The sequence below is a fragment of the Podarcis gaigeae genome (assembly GCF_964106915.1).
Source record: "Podarcis gaigeae genome assembly, chromosome: 12".
In the NCBI taxonomy this organism is placed as follows: domain Eukaryota; kingdom Metazoa; phylum Chordata; class Lepidosauria; order Squamata; family Lacertidae; genus Podarcis; species Podarcis gaigeae.
Genome location: NC_139688.1, coordinates 31,025,215 through 31,045,310, shown reverse-complemented (window position 1 = coordinate 31,045,310; position 20,096 = coordinate 31,025,215). Strand labels below are relative to the sequence as shown.

General features: G+C 42.0%; 1 protein-coding gene and 1 long non-coding RNA gene across 9 annotated transcripts in view; both read right to left on the bottom strand.

Annotated features, from left to right (window-relative positions):
* The window catches only part of LOC310828248, a 34,976-nt gene extending 24,805 nt beyond the window's left edge, over positions 1-10,171 (bottom strand). Inside the window, exons 1-3 of the long non-coding RNA XR_014556779.1 lie at positions 10,051-10,171; positions 8,012-8,122; positions 1,454-1,529 (exon numbers count right to left, since the gene is read on the bottom strand). This is a non-coding gene — a long non-coding RNA (uncharacterized lncRNA). The remainder of the gene's footprint in view (positions 1-1,453; positions 1,530-8,011; positions 8,123-10,050) is intronic.
* Positions 10,172-19,809: 9,638 nt separating this feature from the next.
* PHF14 (PHD finger protein 14) overlaps positions 19,810-20,096 on the bottom strand; it is a 136,152-nt gene continuing 135,865 nt past the window's right edge. For all 8 annotated transcript variants that reach the window (XM_083705255.1, XM_083705259.1, XM_083705257.1 and 5 more), the window contains one exon: positions 19,810-19,987. In XM_083705255.1, the coding sequence (XP_083561381.1) occupies positions 19,916-19,987 (72 nt within the window). In that variant the 3' untranslated portion in view covers positions 19,810-19,915. The remainder of the gene's footprint in view (positions 19,988-20,096) is intronic.

Here is a 20,096-nt window from a genome sequence, read left to right as displayed (position 1 = left end):
CTGCCAAGCTTAACCCAGAATTCTTTGCTGGACTATTGTGGCTCAGCAAGGATGGCAGAGGTAACAGCAAAGAAATTGCAGCAAGGTGTAAATGAATACATCTTACATGGGCAGTGTGGAAGTTATGGGGCTAGAAATGCCTTATCCCAAGTAAGAGGTTTTGCTTAGCTAACTGATCAATGCATATAAAAATAAATAAACTGTTTCCTAGATGTGCTCCTCCATCACCTGTATTTTGGACCCTTCACAATCTTCTGAAGTACTTTACAGCAGTTATTGAAATTAGTGGTGGACTAACTCTTCTCAGTTCAGTGAGGAATTGTGTTCAAATTTTCCAAAACAGCTAGACAATTTCTTTTTTCTCCGCCCCCCCCAACCCAATTCCAAATTGGGAAATGCCTTCACTCTCCTAGCGATGTCATCAGGATTGCAAAGGGGTCCTAAATCATTCGCTTCTCCCAAGCCCAAGCCCAAATTCCCCAGTTTCTCAGTAATTGGCCCCCATCAGTGCAACATCAATGCCACCCTACATCAGCCACTGCCATGCTCACTCACAGAGAGACAAACTTTGCACCTTTTTCAGAAAAGAGAGAGAATGTGTGTCTAGTCCTGGTGTCCAGTGAAGTATGGGAATATATTAGGGGCCACAATCCATATAGGAGAGGCCGGACCAGTGCAAACAAAAACTGACCAGGATGAGCAAAATCTCCTATGCATTGTGGATTTTTGAGGGGCTATTTATTGAGACCTTTTCTGAGCACCATAAGAGGTACTGCAGACACACTGGTGCTCACAGGTGTCATGTTGGAAACCCTTGTATAACTGTTCAGCCAATAGAGTGAGTGAGTGTTTTCATGGTTGGGGGGTGGGTTCAGGGAGATTTGCAGACAACGATCAGTTTCAAGTCTACTTTAAGCTTTCATAAACTTTCAAAGTTAAGGTTATTATATAATGTTTTTTAAGCAAACTGAGATTCTTGCATCCTCATAAAGTTACCCATTCCCAAGTTTTAAAAAGTCATGATCATTATGATTCACTTGTTAGAGAGATCAAATATTTTAATTTCTTCTGCAGAGGCTATCCTTAGCAAAAGGTCCTGGCAGACCAATTTAGTTTAAAAGCCTTGTATGGAGGGCAAGGAAGAGGTTATTAAAAGATGCATAGACTAATACAGGACTCAATAAGTCTCGCTTTTCCCCCAAAAAACAAAGGAAGCCCATTACATTTGACCTTTCATCTTTTGAAATGATTAATCTTTACAGCAAAATTTTTCCTTAATCAGCTCTTTAATGCTAATCACAGAAAATGACTCCCCAACTTTTAGAAGCTTAATTTGGAACAATTCCTGCTTCCAATACCTCTTTGAAACACAATCTTAAAAAGCGCAGTTCATTTCTGCTGGGGACATACTTCTAGAAGGTCAAAAAATAAAACTTGTGCTATTTCTACTCACCTTATATTAGAAGATGTATCAAACTACCCATGAACACTCATACGATATATCATTGAACATGAATGGATCCAGTGACCTGTAGAGGACAAGGTTATTGAGCAACCTATTAGACATGCTGACAAAAATACAATATTTGGGTCATATTATACAACATAAAAACAATTACTTTAAAATGTTTCACTGGGATACAGCTCACAAAAACAAATTAACTTAGAAGAGAAGACCTCTTTATGCATTACATTTAGAGGTGACACAATTGGGTATAGGCACCAAATAAGGCAACCAAAATAAGCACCTGTAAGTTAATTAGAATTGTGCACTCCTTTACGTCTTAAAATATTACTTTAAGTGTTTTAGTTCAAAAGTATGCCAAGCTGTCTTAGGCGTGCTTCGGGGCCTGGGCATGTCCAGTTTTGATTTTGGGTGTGTTTTTTTAATAATAATAATAATAATAATAATAATAATAATAATAGAATATCATAAACATTCCTATAAATAACCAATCGTCTTGTCTCCATTCACCATACACTTTATACAAGCAGGTATTATAAAGTCAATTGTTTCATCGATATTACGTTCTGTCTACCTGAACAGATACACTATTGTACGATTTTTAGCTCTTACGATTTTTAGCTCTTATTTTCTGGTAACAGACTATTCATTTTTAAACCTTGCAGCAGTGGATAAATTTCTTACAATGTTCCATAGCAAATTGTTTTATTTTTATGCCCCTCCTAAAAAATATTGGGTGTGTGAAATATTGTACTTCATTATTCTATGCCACACCCTGTTTCTCCATTTTCTCTATGTCAGCAGTTCTCTCCCCACCCTCACACCAGTTTTTTGCCATTGAAACATTGGCACAGGTAAGAACCAAGAGGCAAGCGGAGATAGCTCCATCATGCAAGCACTGCATTGAATTCTTCCCCATATATTTGCTTGGGCCACTACACAGTATATAAGCAGGCATTCCTAAAATGAAAAAAAACCAGTTTTTGTACTTTTGCACATATAAACCTCATATAACAGATTTTATTACAATCTGGTATGTTGTATACAGCCTTGATATCCTTTTATGAAATTGAGGTTTATAAATATAACACACTCATCGCAGGGCCAGCCCTATCATTCGGCACAGTGAGTCAGCTTCCTTAGGCAGCTCATTTGGGATGTAATGAAAGGGCAGCAAATTACTAGACATCTGTCACTGCATGTTTACTGCCAGGGAAAGGTACCTGTGAGATGTTCTGCCTAAAGTGGCAAAATAACTCGACCAACCAGGAGTGCTTTGTAGTTTGACATGAAGGGGTGAGGGTGGTGTTATCTACTGCTCTGCCTCAGATGGGAACATGTTTTGTGGTGGCCCTTTACAGCTGTATGCATGCCCCATCACCCCTGACCACTGCTCCTGCTAGCTAGGGATAATGGGAGTTGTAACTGGAGCCCCATGTGTGGGAAATTCAGTGCTAAGGGAATCCAGTCAATGTTTTATGTGCTCCAGTTCACCACAGTCTTGAATAGTTTGAGCCCAGGATCTACACAAAGCTCAGGAGCTCTGGAAGCTCTGGAAAAGGTGTACCTATGGGTTGGAGAAATGGGAGCATACAAAAATCACCTGTCAGGCATTGGAAGTCCTCCTGTGACACCTGGATCCCACACACACCCCACCCTTGGCTCAGCACACCAGTACCTGCTTTGGCAGAAGAAATCCACCAGGATCTCTACCAGGAAAAGCTGCTGCTTCTGCAGGAAGGAACAGAAGGGGGTAGAGAGGTAGAGAGCAGTTACAAGGAGGGGCATTTCTCCTGTCCAGGAGGGGGCACCGATACAGCTCATTGCCAAAGGTGCAAGGGACCTTAGATACGCCTCGTGCTCAGGAGACTGTGCACTGAGGCAGGTGATGAAATCTATTTCTGACCAACTTTTCTTATGCCTAACACGTGTTCAGGTTTGTCCTATGAAAGATGGGTTGGTCACCAACCTTCGTGTAATTAGTACACATAGGAGCCAACTCTCCCCTCCACCCCAGTAAATTATTTGAGGGTGCCTGCCCTGCCCAAAATTGATGAACTTTGCCGTTCAAGTGGGGTGCGTATGTTTATGTATCTTGTGGTTGATTATGCAGGGTGGGGCTTCTTAAGTTGTGGGTGAACATATCAGACGACCCAGCAATTCTTCAAACAGCTCTTGTTTATTCACAGGCCAGGACAGAACTGAACTGAAGGGCTCAGTCAGCCTGCTTATATAGAGCTCCAGTACCACTTTACTGTAACAACTTTCTAAAACTATCCAATCACTGAACGTCACTTTCGATCCTTCATTTGCATAACTATCTACAGTATCCCCCTGCTGGCCCAGGGTGAGAACTTCAGTATATAACAGAGCTTACCTGCCCCCTCTCCCAATATTTTATTCAAGTTGGCACCCCTGATAGTACAGAAAAATAACCTACAGAAATTAACTATGGCCTGATTTATATGCCTTTAGGAAGGAAATGGCTTCTGTGTGGTAGATCCTGCTTCGGCATTCTGTGCTTTTCTTAACCCATCATAGCTGCTCCTCCTTTCTCCGCTGCATACCATTCTGCAAATGTGCACAGAGTGGCAGCCTAATAAAAGTGTGCTGTGCAATTTTCAAATTCTCTCTCCATATGTGTCTCCCCCCACTCGTCTCCCTCCCATTTATTTCCCTTTTGTGCGTTCCTTTATAGTCTCATTTTTTGTTCTGGAAAACTTTAGACTTCAGTTAAGATAAGCTTCACGGAAATGGTAACAGTAATTAGCACATACAAGGGCAAGTTCCTTGGGGGATTTTCAAAATAAGAACTTTCCCTACCGAGATAAATAGTGGCAACGTGGAAATCAAAATGTTTTGGTAGCACTTGATAGAACCACAAAGACTCTCCAGTGAATTTTATCACATGGCTATGGACGCCTGTTCAGTGCTCCGCATAATAAAGAAATGTCTAATGTCAAAACAATTGCCTCAGAAACCTAAGATAAGTCTTTATGAAAAGTGCGAAATCTTAACACAAAAGAAAGGCCTGCTGTTTCTCCAACTGCCTAAACAAATTGAAATAGGCAAGTTTTTAAAAATATAATCTCTCTCTCTGATAACTTAATTTCTTAAATGGGGCCCTATATGAGTGCTCTTGAGCAACAGTAGGGGGAAAAACAAGGAGTGTCAGATAACACTCTGTGTGTTTATTGTTTCAGTTCTTTGCCTTTTAACTATTACAGTGTTTCATTTCTCTTTCAATCATTTTAGGAACAGTTTAAGTACTGCTTGCCCTCCTCTATCATGGCAGTGACCCTATTATTCTATTATATAATGCAGTGCAGGGTAATAAAAGAGACACCCACAATCATTAATGCACGCCAGTACGTTCTCCCTTTAATCTTCCAGCATCTCTTTGCCTCTGTATGCGTAATTAGTACACGGAGATAAACTGCTTTTCAGCTATGTTTGATTTATTCAGTGTGGTGTAATTATAAATAAATTGAATCAACGAATACTGAATAAATCAGTTTCTGCCGAGAGAAAATTGAAACCGGTGGCCTTTCGCACAACGGAATCACTCTCTTGTTTGTCCTTTGATAGCTGCTAAAATTTCACTCTGTAAATATTTCTTTGTAAATTAGCTGACAATATGGAAATGCTCTTTATTCTCTGCGAAGTATACACAAATTGTTGTGCCTCCCCCCCCCCCAATATGCACATAGTTAGCAAACATAAATAACTGCAAAATAAGCCATTTTGGGGGGTTGCTGCTGCTGTGCCAAATAGAATTAATTGTGATATTCTTTAGAATTGTATCTGTGGAAGGGCCCAATATAATTTGCTGATAGTACAGGAAATACAAGGAGAGGGCATTGCAAAGTATGTTATCTTCCTTAAATACCACCCTATTAAAAAGCACAGGACAGGACAGAATGTTTCCATATATGATTTATAAGTACAAGCTGCAACCACAACCCAATATGGGCAGTGTGTGATTTCTAGAAAAAGACATGCAGAGGGTTAAATCTGTTGGGAGGTCACAGCACCTTCCAGTGTGTAAACCCTTTTCTCCCAACCCCTATCACCATATCAGAGGGATGGGGAACGTGTGGTCCTCTAGGGGTTGTTGCTCTACAACAGGCATCCTCAACCTTTGTCCCTCCAGATGTTTTGGCCTACAACTCCCATGATCCCTAGCTAACAGAACCAGTGGTCAGGGATGATGGGAATTGTAGTCCAAAACATCTGGAGGGCCAAAGGTTGGGGATGCCTGCTCTACAACCACCCCAACATTCGTTGTTGACTGTGGCTGATGGATGCTGGAGTCCTACAACATCTTGGAGGGTCACAGACCCACTCATCACTCAACTACTCCATATTTAAGGGGAGAAATGTACCTGCTCAAGGGCACTTTCATTGGTCCCCAGTGTTAAGGCCTGGAACTGAAAACAGTAGCTGGAGCAAGCCTTGCCACAAAATTAAATGCTGAGCACATAGGACGTTGGACTTAGACCTGGACGATCTGCACAACTAAGAACATAAGAAGAAGCTGTTGGCTCAGGCCAAGGGTCCCCTCCAATAGAGTATCCTGTCCCCAACTATATGAACATGGGAAGCTGACAAGAGGAAAAAGCCCTCGTCCCACTTGTGATTCCCATCAACTGGTATAGTAGTAGTAATAGTAGTAGTAGTTGTTATTATTTTATTTATACCCTGCTCACTCTGGGTAATTCAGAGACATACTGCCTCTGACAGTGGCGGTAGAATAAGAATGGCCATGTGATATTCTCATTTACAGAAGACAGCCATCTATTTGAAGGTGATGACAAAGGGCAGTAGTTCAGTAGTAGAGCACCTACTTTTTGCATGAAAAAAGTCCCAGATTCAATCCTTGGCATCTCCAAGTAGGGCTGGCCAACAGTCCTGCCTGAAATCCTGGCAAACCACCGCCAACCAGTGTAGACAAAATTGACTTTGATGGACCAACCGTCTGACTCACTGAAAGGCAGCTTCCTATGTTCCTCTATTTAAAAGGGTTGTCTTGTTCAAGTCTGGTTTTAAGATAATTAGCAAGATCATAAGTAGTGCAGAGATGTAGGTACCTGGACAGTAATCTGAGTAGGCAGTGTTAGTGGGTGGTTCCCTAGACTAGATGGGTGGGAGATTGCCTGGTAGTGCAGAATTCAGCGGCCAGGTTACTCACTGGAGTAAGACGGTTTGAGCATATTATACCGATCCTGGTCCAACTGCACTGGCTACCAAATAGTTTCTGGGCCCAATTCAAAGTGCTGCTTTTTACCTATAAAGCCTTAAATGGCTCAGGACCACAATACCTCAAGGACCACCTCTATCCATATGAACCTACCCAGAGCCTGGGATCATCTTCTGAGGCCCTTCTTCGTGTTTCCCCTCCTCAAGAGATACAGAGGATGCCCACACGAGAATGAACCTTTTTCTGCAGTGGCTCCCCATCTGTGGAATGCTCTCCCTAGGAAAGTTCACCTGGTGCCTTCATTATACACCTTTAGGCACCAGGCAAAAATGTTCCTTTTTAACCAGGCCTTTGGTTGATTTGATTGACATCCTATGCCCTTTTAAAATGGGGTTCTTTTATTGTGTTGTTGTTTTTATTTTTATTATATATTTGGTGGTTTTATATTTTGATTTTGTTCTGTGAACTGCCCTGAGACCTCCAGGTATAGGGCAGTAACAACTTGTTCACAATCTTCCCCAGTATGGTGAGATGTGTTGTATTTCTACACACAGTGGTACCTCTGGTTACATACTTAATTCGTTCCAGAGGTCCGTTCTTAACCCGAAACTGTTCTTAACCTGAAGCACCACTTTAGCTAATGGGGCCTCCCGCTGCTGCTGCGCCGCCACCACACAATTTCTGTTCTCATCCTGAAGCAAAGTTCTTAACCTGAGGCACTATTTCTGGGTTAGTGGAGTCTGTAACCTGAAGCGTATGTAACCTGAAGCGTATGCAACCCGAGATACCACTGTACAGTAATTCTTTCTAAATTTGCATCTGTACATAAAACTTAGCACAAGTAAACTTGCAAACCTGTTACCTGTTCTCTGTGACACATTTCTTCCCTTTCTTGGGTGATATGTATATGGCCACTCAAGTCACAGCTGAATTGTGTGATCCGTCATCTGGAGTAGCTGCGTCATTCAATCATGCATTTAAATGGATGTCTCATTGCACCCACAATGAAATTCCATCACCAAATGCCTCTCACTTGAGCTTTGCAGTGGTGCATTACCACTAACATGCATGCACAGTGCTTGAATTATGGGAAGAAAGGTAGGGGCCTCCTCAAATGAAAGTTGCAAGCTCCAGCTTCTGACTCCCCTGGATTTTTAGCCTTGAAGTCAGGTCCCTTGCAATAGCTAAAGGGACCCTAGCAAACATAAAAGGGACTCCCCTCTGGCAACCCTGTAATTTGAGCACTTTGTATGTATGGTAGGGCAGGAAGCGGCAAGCGCACATCAGAGCCCAGTCACACCAGCGCAACATCCTGATCAGAGACTTTCTCTCAGCCAATTACTTGCCTGACAGATTGTACAGCCTTTAGCAACCAAGGGTGCACCTCTCGTTGGCATGCCTCCAACTTCCAGGAATGCAGCTGTAATTTTCCCAGGCATAATGACTTGCATTTAGATCTGGAAGCAAGGGAAATGGATGGCACAATTTAATTTAAATATTGAAAATAAAGTTTGAATCCTCTGCCGCCTCCACCCCCCACCCACCCACCCACAAGGACGCCAATGTCCTTCCTCATTGAGATTAAAGAGGCGCTTTGCTGGCTAAAGCCAGCGGAAAGACACATGACCCCCACAATTCCTCAGAACTGCTCTGCCTTGGCGATACACTTGAGGCGTGGCAATAAATCTGCCAGCTTACGAGGCACAGACACGGCATAATTTACAAAGGCAAAACAAGATAGCCGTGTAATAATTCGTCACTGGAATGGGGCCTGGTGCTTTGCCACACCAGAGCAGGTCACTCCTTGATGAGTGCTCTGCCGTGCCGGCCGTTCTTTTTTAAAATAAATAAATAAAGTTGCCAGTTGTAAGTTATCTCATTTGTGGCCTCTCTTTTCCCTCACAGCCACTTCTATTACCCGGCCTGGCATAAATCACCTTGCTCTGGACACAAGGGTAAGGATATGGAGCCTTCCTCCTCATGAGGTAATCAATACCACTCCAAAGATAAGCTAGCCATCGAAAGGTGGCAGGGAAGTGTCAGCTCCCCCCCCCTCAGGAGCTCTGCATATGTTGCCAAGGCAGTCCACTTCATTGCAGTTTACCTGACTCTGCTGACAGAGTCTGAGAGGCTGCAAAGTGAGAGTTGCCACAGAAAACACCTTCTGCAGCTGCCTTTACCGTTTTACACACGCAAGTTGCATGATGTGTGTTTTTTATTTGTGAGGCTGTGTGCCTCTGGCTGTGTACACACGACACTGAAAAGAGCACACCTCCCTCCACAAAGAATTCTGGGAAATATAACTTGTTAAGGAAGCTGAGGGTTATAGCTTTCTTGAAGGGTAAACTACATTTCCTGGGATTCTTTGAGGTGGCAGGTGCTTTAAGTATATGATGTGACCAGTGCTTTCTTTTCTAGAAAAAGAGGTGTCAGAACTAACCATGAACACCTCCCCTGATCTCTCAGAATGCCAATGGCGCCCACCTGAGGTGCCAGCAAGTTCTGGCTGAGGGGGGAAAAAGCCCTGGGTGTGACCCTGAAGCCTGAGGGGAAACACCAAACATGTTACTGTAACCAAATAAAGTGTAGGCTCTCCCATTCCACCAAGGAAAATGCATATATTAACCCTCATAGCCCTATATGGCATTTTGTTAATTCACAAATGAGGCTGATGGCATTTTCGTTCCACTCGGCCCATATTTTCCCTTATAAAAAGAAGCAAATCAGGAGCATTAACTTTACGGAGGCCTGATTTACGCAGATTGAGGTAGGCAAGCCAAGTGGACTGTACCACTTTTCAGGTGGGGCTGTAACCTTTGCACATTCAGTTCCTGGTGTCTCCAGGTAGGCCTGGACCAAGGCCCTGTTGGAAACTCTGGAAAGCCCCTGCCAGTCAGTGTAGGCTGCACTGAGCCAGATGGACCAATGGGCCTGTTCTCCAGAAGGCAGCTTCCTACGCTCCCGGAGTTTCTGAATGCTTGTAGGGAGGGGTGTGCGTAAACATTTTCCTGGAAGTAAAAAACCAACAAACTCTTTGCAAAAGGCACTGGACTGGGCTACAACCTTCCTTCCTAATACACTAGTTTTTGGTGGAGATGGAGGTTTATATGAGGAAACAATCTAACTAACTACCCTACCTGCGGTCCAGAGTGGTGCATGTTGGAGAGAAAGCTTTGGAAGGAATATTCGTACTCTCTCACAGCCATTGGATTTCCACCCACCCTCATCCACCTTTAAATAAACATTCCCCATGAAAATGCTTAGGCTACAATGTATCGCATGCACCTAGCTTTACAAATAAGTGAAGATTTTACTCAGAGTTGCAGCAAACAAGCTCCCACCAGTAAAATAAAGAATAAGAAAAGGAATGACCTTGTTTCCTTACCAAAGAATCATGCAGACAGAGGCAGTGAAAAATCTCATTTTAGAGAAATTCACCCACTTGGCTTTTGTACAGCTGCAAGCCATGCTGCAATTTCTTCAAGGAAACTGAGATAGGGGAAAGAGGGAGAAGCAAAGGCTTCTGGGAGAGAAAGGAAAGATCTCAGGTGAGAGCTGGTAGCAATTACTGTCCTCTGCAGGTGTTAAGGGCTAAGAATTACTTTTAGGAGAGGACTCTGTATTCTACTTATGTGATTTGTAGTTATAATTTTACTGTATTGTGAATTTTTTTTTTATGAAAAGAGAGAGAGAGAAGGCAGGTACCACAAGCTCTAGACAGAAGTGACAGACTCAGCTGCCAGCAGAACATTCTTTTTTCTGTTTACAGCGATTGCTCAGGAAGTTTGGAGACCAAGAGCCCAACAGGTATTGCATTTTAAGGCAGAGTGGGGTCACTGGCGTGGGGCCAGCATATTGAGTGCTCCATAAGGAAATATTTCCATTTTGCCAAAGGGGTTTCGAGTCCTGCTAATGACAGCTGGGTATATATCATCTCCCAACAGGGGTTAGCAACGCTGTTGACAAAAATGGTTGCCAAATTTGTGAAGTGTGAATCGTTGCATATGGTTTACGAAAGCATACAGGCACACACTTTTCAAACTTTACAATCACTTCTTTTCAGAGCAGCAACCTTTGAGGACCTTAATTTTAAGTTAAAAAGATGCTTATGTAGACCTGAGTGGAGGAAATGCAGAATTTCATATAATTCCTGGCAATAAGCAAGGAAGATATCCTGGCATTGTGTAATATAAGCCCTTTCACATAATAACAAGTGGCTGAAAGAGAAGTATACAGTGGGGGTGGGGAACCTGGGGTTATCCAGATGTTGCAGGAATGCACGTGCCATAATCTCTGACCATTGGGCTATGCTGCCTGAGGCTGGTAGAGCCCAAACACATCTGGAGGGCCAAATGTTTCCCATCCTTGCAATATAGGCTCTTGCAAGGTGAGAAAACAGAGGCTTGTAAATTTATTGCTATTATTATTTCGTAATACAAGCCTCTCAAAAAGCAACAACATAGCACCACTTTGAAATGACACAGGAGCCTCACTACCAAGTCCCCTGCAACACGGAAAAAGAGCTATGGTCTGCAGCCATTAAGATGCCACAGAACTCCATGCATATCTTCCCTGTTGTTGGTGTGTGTGTGTGTGTGTGTGTGTGTGTGTGTGTGTGTGTTAAAAACTCTTCCCAGTACTTTTATTTACTGGTGACAACTAGCTTTCTAACAAGGGGATTTTAGCAAAAGAAAGCAAGGACTACTTTATCTAATGTTTTTGCTCTTTGCCAATTACAAAGAGGGTTGCCAATAGTGGTAAAAGAAAATGGCTTGTGTGCAGGCGAAGATACTAAGCTGTTCCTTACCTTATGTATGTAACTGAATATATCACATATCAGCTGCTTAGTAACCAACTTAACCCAGCCCCTCCCTCCTCAAAAGTGTGCATATATCAATATTTATATATGTTTCACATAGACTGTTTGGAAATTTATAGGTCTCTTGCCCTTTAACAGTTTAGTACAAGAAGTCATTAAATCTATAAGTGTTAATTAATTGATAAATACCATTTGGGAAATAGCTGGACATGCATTCTGATGAGCCTGGATTGGAAGTGTCAGGAGATAAAGCTCTCAAATGAAGAGCTTTGCTAAAATTAGAAGTGGTTGTACCAGAAACAGATAAAGGTCAGCTCCGTTTTTCTGTAGTGTAGATAAAGGGATGCTGTTAGGGGGACGGGGAGAAAAGGGAAAGCAACAACAGGGATGCAGCTCATAAGGGAACCGCAAGTCACTGAAGCTAAATTAATTTGTCTTTCTGATGGCTTTGCGTTCATGATGAGAAAATAAATTTTAAAATCGAGATCTTCAGAAAGCCCCAGTCTATCACGCCTCTCCTGCAAGGCCCATCTAGGTGGGCAGCAATGCATGGCAATCTAAAAGTGCTAATTAAGGTATCCAGGCAACTCTCCATTGTCAGCCTTTCCCTCCTCCCTGAAACACACTAAGTTAACCGTTTAATTTTTAGGACTAATAAGCATGAAGTGCAGTGACATTTCTAATTGTTACTCTGATATTTGGGAGTTGCTGAGCTGCTCCGATGTGGCTGTTAATCTAGTGAAAAGCTTACAGCCAAGCCAACTGAAAGGAGAATTTCCTCAGCCCCTCACACAAATACGAACAGGAGGACAGGACTTTATCCAGACATCACCGGGCACTTAGGCAAATGTGGTGTGCTGCTGCAAGCCAAGTTCCTATCAAGGTGACATGCCAGACCGTGATACCTGCCTACTATGATTCTCTAGGAATAAAGTGATTTCAGTGCAGACACAGAGGAAGGGATTTGGCCACAGGTGCTTGTCAGGGAGTGCAAGTTGAAAACATCTCTTCAGCTGCCTCCTTGTAAAGATGCCTCCTTGTAAAGATGTGACTAGAGCACCATTTGGGCATTTGCTTTCATGTGATCAGTCCAGCATCCTGTACAGTGGTACCTCGGGTTAAGTACTTAATACGTTCCGGAGGTCCGTTCTTAACCTGAAGCACCACTTTAGCTAATGGGGCCTCCTGCTGCTGCCGCGACGCCGGAGCACGATTTCTGTTCTCATCCTGAAGCAAAGTTCTTAACCCGAGGTACTATTTCTGGGTTAGTGGAGTCTGTAACCTGAAGCGTATGTAACCCGAGGTACCACTGTACTCACTGTGGCCAGCCAGATGCCTGTGGGAAACTCCCAAGCAGGACTCGAGCACAAAAGCACTCTCCCCTCCTGCCATTTCCAGGACCATTACTGTCTCCAACCATGGATGCAGAGAATAGATGTCATAGCTAGTAGCCATTAAGAGCCTTATCCTCCATGAATTAGTCTAATGCTCTTTTAAAGCTGCCCAACTTGGTACCCATCACAGCCTCTTGTGGGAGTGAATGCCATTGTTTAACTATGTTAAGAAGAAGTACTTTCTTTTATATGGTTGGAATCCCCCAACATTCAGCTTCTTGGGATGTGCATGAATTCTAGTGTTATGATGAGGAAGAAAAACTTTTCTCCTATCTACTCCATGTAATGCACCTCTAAACTAAGACGTTCCCAAATGCTGCAATCTTTCCTCATAGAGGAGTTGCTCCACCACACTCTTTATCATTTGGGTTGAAATGATGCAAGATCTGTCGATGGTGCTACCTTAAATCAAATCAAAGGAGTCCCAGGATCAAAGGAAGTCGGCTCTGGAAGAGGCTGGGAACTTCTCCCACTGTAGAGGATCAAGCTCTTAAGTCATTTACATCGGAAACAAGTGAGAGAGGAAAACATACCTGGATGAGCTCTGTCTGTTGTTGGCGACCACACATGGTCTTGTGAAAGCACTGCAGGGATGCCAGTCGGGAAAGTGAGAGGAATTGCTGCTAATCAGTCGTTTGTAATAACTGTTACATTTTACCAGTCATATTTTGTGCACTCTTCAATACCACCTTGGCATCATGTTGACATGATGGGCAATCTACAAATAGTAGATCCCCATCACCTGGCCCACCATGTTCCACATATTGCAACGGGGTGTATGCAAGTCTGGAGAGCTTGCTGTTCCCATGTGATTTAAAATCTTGAAATCTGCCTGATGGGTCTCACAGTCCTGGAACTCACTTCCAAATGAATTAACATTCGCCCCTACAGTAGAACCTTACAAATGGGGCTTTGCAACTTCTGTCTTTGGCAACACCTTTCTCTAAGAGAGTAAATGGGCTTATGCAATTCAGGGTGGCTTTCTCATAGTAGTGGATACCTTTCTGCAGAGTCTAATATAGGAGTGTGGGAACTTTGCTGCCACCCCCGGATGCTCCTGGAGTACAACTACAGTCATCTCTAAACATTGTCATGTTGTCTAGGGCTGATGAGAGTTGCAGTACAGCCGTATCTGTAGGGTTAACATATCATTCTGCATTTTCTTCTGTGCAAGTCACTTTGTGGGGATGTTGACCTCCTCCTCCTTTGGGCTGGAATAACAGATGGGCAAACTATAGACATGGCTACGGACTCAAATTTGCAGGGACCACAACACTTCTGAAGAAACAGGAGGCCCTGTACAAAATCTCAGCTGAGGCAATCCTGTTAAGAAACTAAGTGTTGGATATAACTCTATATTTCAGGTACTTTTCATATTGAAATAGGTGTCAAAATTACCACCATAGGTAGAACTATATGTTTTAACAAACGGATTACGATTTCTTTAAAAAATTGCTTAGTTTTTGTGCTTTTATTTAAAATGCTTACTGTAATACTATTTCATTCTCTTTTCAGAACTGTCACTTTTGGTGTTTTGCCATTTTTAATTTCCTTCATTTTCTTAAAATCCTCTTTCTACTCGGCTTTTGCACATTTCCCCCTTTCTCTCACTTTCCCCCCTAAATGGCTGTTCCGCAGATGAAGGCAGGAAGACAAATTATTCTCAAGGCAGAGTTTCTCTGTCAGCAATTTGCGCAGTGAATCCTGCTTGTGATTAATGTTAAATGCAGACATGGCATTATAAAAATAAAATAAAAGAGGGAGTAATTACCAGAAGCAGTCCTTGGAGATGCAAAGACTACATTTGTATCTCTGCGCATTTAAGTGGCAGGACTTGGGTGGGCATTTTATCACATTTAGTTCGTACTCTTAAAACAATGTCAGAGTGAATCTGCGCTCAGGCCAAATTCTCATTGAGAAGTAGCAAATACGGAGACATGAACTAATATGAGCAATTTATTTTTAAAAAGGGGGAAAAAGCAAGCAAAACTCAATCTCAAACGTGTCTCATTTCTTCTTAATAAGCATATAAATGGACTGATTTTCCAAGACACAAAATGCCCTATAGAATTATATGATCTGGATCATCTAACAAAGCACTAAAATGTGTCTCATGCATTAATAGAATGTGGGAGAGAGATTTGTGGATGGAATATAGCATAAAAGGCCCTTATTTGCCATTTGTGGCTGCTGGTTCCAGCATCAAAACTGATTTTCAGTGCCACTTTTAACCTCAAAGACCTATGAGGGCACTTTGATTCAAGCATGCCCAGTGTCTTTTGCAGGCTGCTAAGCAGCTACAGAAGTATTTGGGATCAAGGATGTTCCCCCCTTGCCTGCGCCCCTGGCAGGGGGGCCACCTCACCACCCCCTAGCTATGGCCCTGCACTTCAAATTAAGATAGGACATCAGGTGTGGGGCAGGTAAAGATGTGGCTATGCCAAAAGAAGGGTTGCAAAGCCCTAAGGATGACAGGGGTCTAAAGGAGTAATCGAGGGTAATGGAGGAAAAGCAGGGGTTTGGGTAATGGAGTCAGAACCCAGGTCCTGGCTGGCTAAGTGATTTTAGGCAGAGTAGATCTAGGGAGATGGAACAAAAAAAAAACCAGCTCTGGGAATCCAGCTCCTATTCCATTTTGAATAAAAGTCTTAGAGCAAATTTCAGCACTGATTGTATCAGGGAAGTTTTGTTCCTCATTTCCTATGTCTAGTATGAACTGTGTGCTTGTTTGTAGAATAGACCAGTTCAGGGCAACTAAGTCTCAAGATGTGCCTTTTGCGTGGTAGAAAAGGATTTTGGAGTAGAAGGCCGCTGGATTTCATGGAAGTGGCTCCTGAGTTGATTTATTTCCCTGCACTCTCTTGTTCCTCCTGTCTAAAAATAATAGGCATACCAATTTTCTTTTGAGACAGATATACTTCAGTTCAGCCCCCCTGTGATGTGGCCAGCTTGAGGAGCTCTCCTAGGAGTGCCATTAAATATCAGAATGAATAGCATAACAAATAGCATATAAAGTTTTTTAAATTATAGTATTTACTAGCAGTTATGAGCAGCGCCCACATGAATACCATCTCTCCCCCCCCCATAAGATAGCATGTTTCTTTACTAGGAAGTTAGATTATATCTACACCGCTTTGTGAGGCTAAGAATAGATTTTTTTTAAAAAAACCCAGTAATAGGTAGACGAAATAATTAAAATCCTGCAAGTTACTTATGGCAGTTACTTAACTAGGTTTTCATTGTGTATCATTCATATAGGTGAATTTTAGTTACTCAACAACTGTCATTGATATTAGCAATCATAAGCTATAGAACATGGTACGGCTGAAATTGTTGACAGGGTCCTGTGTCATCTGGTCAGATCAGGAGTAGCTGACACCATGATCTCCAAATCTTGTTGGACTACAGTTCCCTGCATTGCTGACCATTGGTCATCCTGGCTGGGTCTGATGGGAACTGGAGTCCAACAACACGTGGGCCACATCTTATTTAGCTACCCCAGGATTAGATGGTGTTAGAAATATTGCAATCCCAGCCCTCATGTGCGTGATAGAAGTTTATAACATTATGCATGCCATAGAGAAAGTGGGCTGACTCTTCTGGCACAGGAGGTGGTGATGGCCACCAACTTGAATGGCTTAGAAAGAGGATTAGACAAATTCATGAAGATAAAGGCTACCAGCAAGCTTTCAAGCTCTGACGGCTATATTCTACATCCATAGTTGGAGGTAGGATACATCTGAATGGCAGCTACTGAAAACCACAGGATGGGAGTGTGTCCTGCTTTTGAGTTTTCCCCAGGCATCTGGTTGGCCACTGTTGAGAACATGATGTTGGACTAAACGGGCCATCCGCCTGATCCAGCAGGCTCCTTTTATGTAGACACAGCCCCTTAGACTTGAGAATACAACTTGAGTGTAGTTAAGTGGGCAGCAGTTGTTTCAGCCAACCACCCACTTCCAATAGTCTGTTGTGCACTGGGATTTATTGCTCTTTTTGTAATACTAGTGAAGGCCAAGCTCAATCTGGATGTGCCCAAGAAAATGCTGGAGAAAAGACAGTGTAAGACTCCCAATCAAGTAGGAGAGATAGCTCAAGCTTACATTAAAGATCATTTTGGACCAGCTCCATCCCTCCTTATAAAGGTAAAGGGACCCCTGACCATTAGGTCCAGTCGTGGCCAACTCTGGGGTTGCGGTGCTCATCTCCTTTTTGGCCGAGGGCCAAGCTTCTGGGTCATGTGGCCAGCATGACTAAGCCACTTCTGGCGAACCAGAGCAGTGCACGGAAACGCCGTTTACCTTCCCACTGGAGTGGTACCCATTTATCTACTTGCACTCTCACGTGCTTTCAAACTGCTAGGTTGGCAGGAGCAGGGACCGAGCAACAGGAGCTCACCCCGTGCGGAGATCTGAACCGCCAACCTTCTGATTGGCAAGTCCTAGGCTCTGTGGTTTAAACCACAGTGCCACCCGCGTCCCTATCCCTCCTTATACAAGTAGATTAAAACTACTACATAAATGTATATGAAAGCGAGCAAAAATAAATACCTTTTATCTTTGCAGGTCCATCATCAATCCATCAAGGGCAATGCATTTAGTTAAAATGATATGAAACCATGATTATGATATGCCTGTGATGTATACCACTGACATTGAGCCCCAGCCAGAAAGAACTGCTCTATGGGGTGGTTTTTTTTTGGGGGGGGCGGTTGTATTTAAATTGTCTTCTTCATTGATTCACTGCATGTTTACCATGCTTATTTTGTGAAAGGGCCGTGATGAGACAAAGCAGAGCAAAACCTAGATTAAGCATTAAACCTATTATACTCTTAGCTAAATAGCATTTTACTTTATATAAGGATGCTGCTATATGCCATCTTTAAAATAAAGTAAATCCCCCAACTGTTTAGCATTCTGGAGGTGTAAATAGGAGTTTTAAACTAAGTATCAAATATGAACCTTTTCAGACATTATGTGGTGATAGCTGTGTTATTATGAGCCTAATGATATCTACTGCACACAAGAACACATAGGTGTCATGCTGAGAAACCAATGATCTGGTTCTCATTTTGACTGCGGGCAAAGAATCTCTCATCAAAGCTATAAATTTCATGAGTCTGTTCCCAAATTTAAAACCCTTAAGGAAATGGCTTTTATGGTTCAGTGGTTTTAAAGGGTTGTTCATACTTGGCTTTGTAACAAGGAAATTAATCGTTCTAAAACAAATCAGAATTATGCCGTAGTTGCATGCATTTTCATGCTGTTGCCTTCAGCATTTTGCTGCTTTTCCCAGAGAACAGCGCTGCAGAACCCACACCGAATTCACCACGGGGAAATATTTATGGCCTGCAATGATGGCACACCAGAACCATTTGGATAGGTAACAGAACTTGCTCAGTCATTGGTATGTAAAAATTGTTTTCTTTAGGTCAATGTGAAATGGAGGCAATTTGTAATCAACCTTCACTTTTCATAGTATGAAACTTATGCAAGCTGGTAGTCCCTTTCCACCCGATGCAGGAGCGAACTAAAGTAACAGGAATAAATATAGGATTTTACCAGGGACTCAGGACAAAGACAGAAGTTAAAATAAACAATTCAGATTGCCCCTTTTCTCTTGGATGACTGGTCTTTTCAAATAATTTGCAAACAAATGCAAATGGGCTTGTGAAAGATATTGCTACAAGTGATGTATTTCACTTTTTAAAAAGTATATATAACAGATGCATTATAAGTAGCAACATTTACGTATCAATTTCATCTTGATGTCTGGAATCCTAAAACCATATTTCATCAAGGTCTGGGCCATGTCCAAATAATATATACTGAATTAATACTAACTCATGCTAAATAACGAAACAGTAAAGAAACAGATATAATAAACAGTGGAGATGGGGAATCTTGGGCCTGGAAGGTATAAATGTGGCCCTCTGTGCACCTCTATCTGCCTCCCATAACTCTGGCTACACACCCTCCCCGGGTCACACACATCACATCAGGTGAACACCAGTAGTTGGGAGCACATAGAAACAGGGGAATTTATCTGGCTGACCCTGGATGAAAATACAATGTGGTACCTTGTTGGACCTTTGTGTGATTTTTGATTAACAGGTTTTATTAGCATACTTGTTGCTAAAAGGAAACAAAGAATGATAGAACCATAAAGCACACTCCACAGTGAGAAGATGTATGCATGTTCAATCATTAAACTTCAAAAAAGAAAAAAAGGGGGGGGAGTTTTATGAATATGCAAATTTAATCAATAGATTAAAGTAAACTAAAAATCTGACAATCAATTAAAATTTGTTAACATTCAGTTACAGCCCTACTAAAAAACTCAAAGCTACACACGAAAGAGAGTGCTTTGCAGATCAGGTTTCCTTATATAAAGTAAGGATAGATCAAATGAAACATTTTCTAAGCTAAGGGATAAATAAATGCTAGGTAGATCATGAAAGGAAGAATGGGGATGCTGCAACACCCCACGTAAGAGCAGATAATTGACAGTGGAGAATCCGGTTCATGCTATGAAAATGCCAAGTATATGGAATGGATCAAAAGATACACAGATTTCGCCCAGTTTTTTCACAATCAAGAGAAACTGGTTGCCCTCCCTATTTATTAATTTTAGTTCATATATTTCTGTATGTTTTGTAATTACATACTTATTCAAATTCCTAAGTAGCAAAGCCATGCATCAATGCTGAGGGATATTTGGCCTTTCAGGAGTTACATTAAATAATGCAGTGAAGAATTTCAACAACTTTGCATAGCAAAAATTAACAGTAATGAGAACTCTGCTCTTCCGCTCATAACTCCAAAGCTTTTATACACTTAATAGTTTTTTCCCTTGTGCTGAAAATTCATGTTTTCATATAACCATAAATGTCACCAAGACCCAATTAAACAATTCCCCAGTGCAATGTATATTTTATTTTCCTGTGTCATTTATTGAAAACATTCTGTAATTTTTACAATGGGACACTTTAATCACTGTGGCACGACTTGAAAGTATTTCCAAGAGGAAATAAATTTCTATTTTTTTGAATTTTTCTGCTCCATGTTTGACTCTTGAGGTGAATTTTCTTCTGCTTCATTTTCATCCTCCTGCAAAACAAAAAATGAGATCTTTTATGAATCTTTAAAAGAAAAATGCATTACTCCTTGCTGCCTATATACGCAATATACCTTTCTGGGCAAGTTTGTAGAACCTACG